Source organism: Sinocyclocheilus rhinocerous, unplaced genomic scaffold (assembly GCF_001515625.1).
Source record: "Sinocyclocheilus rhinocerous isolate Xijiao unplaced genomic scaffold, SAMN03320098_v1.1 scaffold675, whole genome shotgun sequence".
NCBI classification, from domain to species: Eukaryota; Metazoa; Chordata; class Actinopteri; order Cypriniformes; family Cyprinidae; genus Sinocyclocheilus; species Sinocyclocheilus rhinocerous.
Window position 1 is genome coordinate 1,474,723 of NW_015629520.1, and position 9,575 is coordinate 1,484,297.

General features: G+C 35.1%; 1 protein-coding gene across 8 annotated transcripts in view; it reads left to right on the forward strand.

The window, feature by feature from the left end:
• Positions 1-9,575, forward strand: part of bnip2 (BCL2 interacting protein 2) — a 34,525-nt gene that overhangs the window by 10,667 nt on the left and 14,283 nt on the right. For 6 of the 8 annotated variants that reach the window (XM_016551081.1, XM_016551085.1, XM_016551082.1 and 3 more), the window contains exons 1-2: positions 7,110-7,464; positions 7,549-7,945. In XM_016551081.1, the coding sequence (XP_016406567.1) occupies positions 7,593-7,945 (353 nt within the window). In that variant the 5' untranslated portion in view covers positions 7,110-7,464; positions 7,549-7,592. The other 2 variants (XM_016551080.1, XM_016551079.1) reach the window with 2 other exon arrangements.

The following is a 9,575-nucleotide window of genomic DNA, read 5'->3' on the forward strand; positions in this document are numbered from 1 at the left end:
TGTGTGTATATATATATATATATATATATATATATATATATATATATTTAAATATGTGTGTGTGTGTGTGTGCATATAAATATATATACACATACACTCTTTGATATACTGTGTGTGTATATATATATATATATATATATATATAATTTCTCGCATATCTTTTTAAAGTCAAACCAATACTTCATGTCATTCATGATAAGCATAATGTACAGTCAGCTGGTCATTATAACAAAATAAATTTAGCAATAATGACAAGATAACTTAAAATTTTTCCTTATTAACAGCTAGAATTGTATATACTGAATCAAAATGACGACAGCATATCTGTTCTTTCTTAAAATCAAGCCCAGCATCCACAGATGGATGATTCCTGAAACAAGGATGGAAAATAAGCCGAGCTGTAAGTGCGCAAGAGGGCCCCGATTTTACACGAGAACCATGACAACGCTAACAAAACGTGAAGGGCTGTCCTCCTCATGGGGTGAGACGCCCACCCCAGCATAGGGAAATAAACGCGCTCACACCGGACTGCCCCGCACATCAGTCACGGGGGTAATGATCTTCGACTGCGGACAGGGTTATAGCGATGGCACCGATCGCTCTGCCTCATGGCCCCACCGGCAGCACGGGCCCCTAGATACAGCACGCCGTCAGCAGATAGACACGCTCTGATGTATGGGCCGTGTAGGTCACTGAGATTAGTGTCACAACCTTCAGTACATGTTATAATAGAGTTTAACATGGGTGTCATTGCATTACTTTTGTCAAGGGCCAGTGCAGGACAGTTACATGCAATGATTAGTGTAAATAAAAAATCAGTCTAGGTTTTGAGGATGATGACCTGTAATAGAGAGCCATTAAAAATTTTTTCAGCTTCTGGAATGCCAATAAATGTCCATCGGAAACAAAGAAAGAAGACATTTTTTAGGGATATTTCAACTTCATTTTGTTCCGAACCTGTATGACTTATTTTCTTCCGTGAAACACAAATGGAGATGTTGTGACAAATGTTCACGCTGCTCTTTTCTATATAATGAAAGTGAATGGGGACTAGATGGAGCTTCAGAAATGACAAAAAAGCTGCATAGAAGAAGTCAATAAGCACACACAAGCAGAATCACACAAGCAGAATCACACACGCAGAGAGCTCCTCCACTCAATTATTTTGTAGTATGATAATTAACCAATTCACTATGCATGGCCAATTCTCAAAGGCGTCTTTGAACTAATTGTTCTCATTGACTCTATTAATTATTTGTTTGCTAATTTAATTATTTTCAGATCTGGAAAAATGGAAATTAAACACGAGGCCAATGAGTGTTGCAAGAAAATAAAAACTCAAAAACAGCTATACGAATGATGTACTTTGAATGATCACATTGAACTCTTTTCAAATAGAATGAAAGTCAACATAAAAAACATGTATAGATCTCTAAAATTTGATTGCCAAGCCAATATCTTATTTTAGGAAATATAATATGGTGCCACAACAATCTTTGAGTTAAAAGAATAAGAACATATGGTAACACTTTACAATAAGGTTCCATTTGTTAACTATATTTAATGAATTAACATAACTAACAATGAGCAATACATTACAGCATTTATTCATCTTTTTTAACGTTAGATAATAAAAATACAACTGTTAGTCAATGTTAGCTCAGGTCCATTAAATAACATTAAAAGATACAACTTTTAATTTTAATAATGCATTAGTAAATGTTGGAATCAACATTAACTTAGATTAATAAATGCTTTAGAAGTTTTTTTTTCATTGTTAGTTTATGTTAACTTATGTAGTTAACTAATGTTTACAAATGGAACAAATGGAAAGTGTTACCGAAAATGTTTATTTGTGATATACGGAAAATAGTATACATTTATTGTACATTTATTTAATACTAGAAATCCTCAGTTTAGTCCAAATTGAACTGAACTGCACTAAATTAACTTGTGTATTCCTTTTTTATTTAAATATTACTGCTGCCAGATTCCATCTACTCTATTTATTCCATTCCAATTGGACTACTCTCAATATTGTATATTTTATGTTAAATATATTGTATTTTCAATGTGTTATTTGCTGTTTCTTGTAATTGTGAAATTTGCTAGTGATTTATGAGTCAAAATTATTTAAATAATTAAAATGAAACATTCTTTAATTATACACCAATTTTCAGTGTATATAACAGTCGTTCGCAACCCAAAATAGGGTCGCAGGCCTGTCCTGGAGAAAATCAATGCTGAATGCAAACAATAAAATGCTACAAATCATATAATCATGCGGAGTAGAAAAATAAATATGCTTATAAACTTTAAAAAAAAAAAAAAAAACATAAAAGGGATGAACATTTTATTTTTTTCAACAATTCCCAATTCAGCCTGCATCATGTTAATACCATTGCTTATGATTTGATCTATATTTATTGTAATATTAAAATATAATACTAATACCAAAGTTTGATTATAACAATATTGATAAGCAGTTGCCAATGTGATTCTCAAAGCAAAATCCGGGGCTTGAAACTTTACCAATAAATGTGAATTCTTACACTGATTTTGCTTAAATTTGGTCTCTTATCTGGAAATAATGTCAATTCAAATGTGCTCCTGTAAACAACAATATTAACAAGTTCATTGAATCCTGAACTCTTCCTGGTTTTTATTTGTCCTAGCTGGAGGCCGGTCCTCTGGCATAAACCATCATCTCTCCCTCTCGTCAATGCCAGCGTCCTGCCCTCCACTTGTACCAGACCAGTCAACACATTAAATCGTGACTAGCCCATGGCATCCATCCAACCGCTCTCAACAAAAAGCTTATATTCCCCTGCAACGTGCCAGCCCACGCATACTGACCGTGCCCCAGTAACGACCGGCATATGGAAAACAAATTGCCGAGGCCGGGATCAGACACCACGCGGATGTTTAAGGCCTCGTGGCAGCCCACCCGACAACTCCCACTATTATTTATCATGCTGTTTTAAATGTTTTTCTCATTTGTTTCCCCTAAATATTTCATCGTCTCCTTAAATATTCATTTAACAACTTCTGCTTTTGATTTTTTTTTACCAGTTTCTCTTTCTCCACGCATCTTTCTCGGGCTCAGCAATCATAAATAATTATGCATGTGCTCCTAGAAACAGACTGCATAAATCATGCACATGAATTCTTTTTTGTCTTTTCTCATTAAGACGTGTACTTCAACTAGCCTAAATACTTCCAACTGCCCCACTTGTGGAAATTGGATGCTCAATCCAGCAATATCAGCGCTTAGATGGGTTTAGCCTCTTGGTAGGCTATTACACCAATGTTGTTACCTTTCTATGCGGTCATCTTGAATGATGCTTTGTTAGCGCAACCGTTTTAAACTCTCGCTAACTTGTAAACATTTAGGCAATTATCTTTTCTGAAATCCAACTGAGTGGCTCTTTCATGCCAGCAGAAGCAGGGAAATATGTTTGCTCAATAGCTTCCTTGTTATGTCCTCATAAATTAAGAACTCACTTCATCTCGTCGCGCTCCACTAAATGTTTTTCTCATTTGTTTCCCCTAAATATTTAATCGTCTCCTTAAATATTCATTTAACTTCTTCTGCTTTTGATTTTTTTACCAGTTTCTCTTTCTCCACGCATCTTTCTCGGGCTCAGCAATCATAAATAATTATGCATGTGCTCCTAGAAACAGACTGCATAAATCATGCACATGAATTCTTTTTTGTCTTTTCTCATTAAGACGTGTACTTCAACTAGCCTAAATACTTCCAACTGCCCCACTTGTGGAAATTGGATGCTCAATCCAGCAATATCAGCGCTTAGATGGGTTTAGCCTCTTGGTAGGCTATTACACCAATGTTGTTACCTTTCTATGCGGTCATCTTGAATGATGCTTTGTTAGCGCAACCGTTTTAAACTCTCGCTAACTTGTAAACATTTAGGCAATTATCTTTTCTGAAATCCAACTGAGTGGCTCTTTCATGCCAGCCGAAGCAGGGAAATATGTTTGCTCAATAGCTTCCTTGTTATGTCCTCATAAATTAAGAACTCACTTCATCTCGTCGCGCTCCACGAGAGGAAAACATCAAACATCTCGCGCCCCGACTCAGGAAAAAGAAAGTTTGCTTTTGAAACATTCACAACACCGATGGAGAGAAAGAAAATCAGATACGCAGCCCGGATGTCAAGCGAATCAAATCCCGTTGAACACACTCCTGATCACACACAGGATTCCAAATGTTTGAGGAGGTTATTTCTGAGGAACGAGTGTATTTTAGCTCATTTGCATACAGGCAAATCAATATTTTATTCTTCCTTTTAGTCGCTGTAAAGTTTTTTACTCTTGTCACACCATCTTTAAGAAGGCACAAATACCTCAGTCCATCTGTATGGAGAAAATAGACATTTTTATTATCAGTCAGACAACAAACATTTGATAATTAGAAAAGAGGAAAAAGTATAAAACAACCTATTTAATGAGTTATTAAGCAAATTTACTCGAGTTAATGAGAAGTCCAGGACTAACCGTCATTTTCATAGTGCAGATATGCACATTTTGTGCACAAATTCTCACATCAAAGTCAGCATCTGGTCTTTATTCGTGTATAACGCCTGAACGGAGCCATCGGCAAACATCTCGGCAAGCAGAAACAAAAAGGTACTGTAAACTTTGAATATTGTGGGATTATCTGTTACTTAATGAGGCCGTTCGATCAGACAGAGCAAATAGCAGTATGCTAATTAGTGATTATACTCAATGATCCTGAGCACACATCGCAGATATCTGTGGTATTATGGAGCAGTTCATATTCAGTCACATTATCAGTCTCCTATAGCCAGAAGCTATCAGGCACAGTGCGTCCATATCCGGATAAACCATGGTAAAATCAGTGCAACTTCTGAAAATATCTCTGTATTTTACATTGTGTCTATTTTGCATTTTAGATTTTAGTGGTATGCAGTCACAAACCTATAAGCTCTGTACATTTTCTTTGTTCTGTCACAAAATTAGTGAAAGCTCAGAGTCCTCTCTCATTTGCATACACTAATTGCTCATTCTCATCATGCAGTATGAAGTAACCTCATTTGATAATAAGACAAGACCAATAAATCATGGACTTCATCATTAAATGAATCACTTCCTGGGGGAATATTGATAGCTTTATCTAATTGTTTAAAGAAAAAAGAAGACTAAAAACTAAAAATATTTCTACCCCTGTGCCATTTATAATTATTAATAAATGATTTACATAATTATAGTTTATAATAAAAGTCTTTGTAATTGTAATTATATTTGTAGGTGTTTGCTCATAATTGCTCATTCTGAAAATGCACATTTCAGTGGTTTTTATTTGATATTTTGAAAAAATTCTTTGCAGAATATTTTAACATCAAACATTTTGACATCTCAAAATCATTTTAGAGATTTTTATTTCTCTCTCTAAATATACAGACAGCATTTTTAAACTAGTGTGTTAAAATTTAAGCCTACAGCAACACTGCTGAACTGCCTGTTTTATTATGTATAACTGTCTCTTTTTTATGCTGCCTTTTCTAGGATTGGAAATCTGTTTAAGCAAGCAATCAACATTTTAGATGTTTCATATTATGTTATAATTATATGCATTGCATTAAGTAAGCATTGCTATTAAAATCACAAAATTTGACTAATTACTGTTAGTGAACTAAAATTTTAATAAATTAATGAATTAAAATTATCTATCTATCTATCTATCTATCTATCTATCTGTCTTCATTCTCGACTAAAGTCTATGTTGTTGAAAACTACAGACTGGCATGAAAACGTCTCTGCTTTAGACATCTCCGATTTGAATTCTGCATCACTAAAACATCAATGACTTATTATAAGCAGGTGTATTGAAGTAATCAAAATCAAGTAGTAATCAAGTAAATACAGTCTTATAAAAATTAATTTGTGGGGAAAAAATTAACTTCCATGTTCTACCATATTTTGGAGTATAAAAACATTAATCTAAAAAAAAATATTCATTGTGATTTCATTCTTGACACTGAATCATTAATCTTCAATTATTAGGAAGGTTCTTCTATTCAGAGATTAATTACTGAAAGAGCTCATCTAATATAGTGTTCTGTCGCCACCTAGTGTATAGATCAATACTTGACAGCCTTATGTTATTACATCTATTCATTTGACTAGTTAGGTCAGAATCATACATCTAATGTTGGTTGCATACATTGGTGTTTCCTTAACTATGGACACTTTTCGCCCTGAGATCTTAAAAAAAAAAAAAAAATCAAACTATTTATTTAGTCTGCTAACAATATTCAACAGTGGACACATTCATCACAGAGGAATTAAGTCACTGCCATTTTCGGAACAACAACAAAATCCATCCACCGTTGTCATTTCAATTACATCTCAATTTATTGAATATATATTCTCCTTAGAGTTTTTTTAAGGAAAGTCTTGCTAAGGCTAATTTCATGACTAGCTAATGCACATAATTAAATGTAAGTTTCACACTTCCTTCCATAATTTGACAAAATGGAATAAATATTCTGTCTAAATGTGATATTTACCTTGAATTTCTTCGCACACCACGTCTCATATTTAATTTTAAGCTCTTCACGGACGCTTTTGGCCTTGGTAAAGTTCACTATTGAAAAAACTGTGATGGAATTGACGTCACAGCTATGTGATTACTTAATTAACTTTAATTTTAGTTCTAGTTCTAGTAATTTTGTGTTTTTGTCGTTTTTATTGTTTTAAAATGTCTGTATAGCTTTTCTTCATTTTAATTTCAGTTTTAGTTTGAGTTATTTTAGAACATCAAGATAAACTAAATGAAAATGAGAAATGCTGCCCTGTCAACTAGCTGAAATAAATATGTTTAAGTTATTATATTTTATTTTATTTCAGTTAACATTTCGTTTATTTCAAGTAATGCAAATGTATTTATTTATAATTTTTTTTTGTTTAAGTTAACTAGAATAAATACGTTCTTGTTAATGTACTTTTACTATTAACTAGGCATTAAATCACATATTAGGTACTCCTTTTACAGCCATTCGTGACTTTTAAGAAAGAAACCGGCAGACTTTTATTTTGAATTAGAGCAACATTATGACAGGAAGTTGTACGTGTTATTGAGTCAGACTTCAGCGCAGTTTACCCGAGACTTCCAAAAGAAGAATGACGGCCGGTTAAAGCAACAGATGAGATGGGTCTGCGGAGTCTGTCAGCTGTTAAACCTGCCCTCTAGACCGCTATCGACGGTTTTAAATGATATTTCCACGTGCTTTGCTATGATCGACACGCATTTCGCGTCGTTATACGCGTTAAACTGACAGCAGTTGTGCTGTAGGAAGGAAGCGGGAGAGGAAGAGGCACTGACTGCGCACTGCTGGCCCACTAAACACACACTCAACGGCGAGTTTACTTAAAAGGGCAAGATTGTTTTGCAACATACTTGATAGACACATGAAGGTTGTAAGTATTACTATTAATCAGAGATATCAAAGACTATGTGAAGTCGTTATTGTTTGAATCTTAAGGGTTGTTTTCCGTTCATAGGATTGTTGTTGCGCTTTTGCGGGTCGGTTAAGTTCTAATCGATCATGGCCACAGATGTAATAGCGACTGAAGAAGTCTCAAACCAGAGAGACTCGAGTGATCTGAACGCCAGCAAAAGTAATCCCGAATCAGACACACCCAACCGGACATCTGAGACGCAAGAAAACAGAAATATAAGTAGCGCATTATCGTTATCATCATCGGTTCATTCTGGGGAAGAACCACCTCAGGACTCCATAGCGGGGAATTCGCCGGCGAATGGAGGCAGTGCGATCCGACCAGGAGATCCGCCGCAGGAAGCAGCGACTCCAGACAATAGACAAAAACAAGGCGTGAGGACTTCAACTCCTGTGCGAGCGCCGCAAACACTCTCTTCACCAGCTGAACACAACGGAAGGTAATGGGGACACTGTCTGTGTCTCAAAACAAATGCTGTCTATGTAGGCAGGACACTATGTTTTAGGACTGTCACTGGCACAGTCCATGATATGCTACACTTGGGTTTCCCATGACTATTTTGGGCATTAGTTGAGTTTTGTCGGATAACTATGAGTTTGGTAAACTATTATTTAGCATGAAATTAACAGCAAGAAAAACAACTAAATACATCAAATGTTTGTGTCTCTCCTTAAAGGAATAGTTCAGGCAAAAATGAACATTTGCTGAAAATGTATTCGCCCTCAGGCCGTCCAAGATGTAGATGAGTTTGTTTCTTCATGGGAACAGATTTGGAGAAATGTAGCATTACATCACTTGCTCACCAATGGATCCTCTGCAGTGAATGGGTGCCGTCAGAATGAGTGTCCAAACAGCTGATAAAAAAAGTAATCCACACGACTCCAGTCCATCAATTAACATCATGTGAAGTGGAGAGCTGCGTGTTTGTAAGAAACAAATTCATCATTAGATGAATAAATATATATATGAATATATATATACTTAAATAATATTTTCTCAATTTTTGCACGTTGTAGTTTTGATTTCGTTCGTCAAATTGAACCATTCAACTCTGTTACTAAAGTTATTGTAAGAAAAAGCATTTATTAGTAAAAGTTCTAAGTTATTGTAACTAACACAAAAAATGTTAGATGGGAAACTTGATCTAAAAAAACTTAAAACTAAAATTAGAAATGTTTTCTTGACAACTAACCGAAAATAATGAGAAGATGAAAAAAAAAAAATGACTAAAACTAAAAATAAATGAAAGCTAAATAGAAATGTTTAAAAACAAAAACAAATGAAAGTGACAAAAGCACATAACACAACTTTAAAATTAAAATATAAAAATAAAAGCTCATTTAAAATGTTAATAAATGTTATATTATATAAATAATACAAAAATAAAAGTTTTTTCTGTTTAATTGTACTATTTAATGATTATTGCTAGTAAATTATTATTATTATCATTAGACAAATACAAAAAGGTGCTAACACTGAAAACCCCATATAAAATGAATAGAAAATAAATTCGACATTTCTGAAGGTTAGGAACATTTGTTTAAAAAGAAAACTTTTTTTCCCCCCGACTTTATTTGACACCCTATTCGTGAAGTGCCTTTTGTTTGTGTGCGGTTATTGTCGCTTACTGTAGGGTGTGGTGGCATGCAAAACATACACCTACAGGTGATACATTCATAACGGTCTCTAGGTGTGTACAGTCTATTCAATCATCTACTTATGGCGCTTTTCCACTGCGTGGTACGACTCGGCTCGGTACGGCTCAGTATGGCACGGCAAGGCTCGGTTTGCGTTTCCACTGCAGTTTAGTACCGCTTTAGAGTGGGCGGGATTATTCACATGTCGTTATAGTTGCGCCGCCTCTACTGCCGCGACTCCTAAAAAACCGTTTCATTCCGCGTCGCCCCATCAAGCTCTCGCTGGATCCGCTCCTCTGCTATCAACGAGAGGAACGTCTGTTCTTCCTCAACAGAGGGAACAGACACTTTTTGGTTGTTAAAAAAAGTGCGCTCGTTCAAAACAGTTGCGTTCTATCCTTCGCTGGCTGTGCCGATTTAAATCTAGCGGTT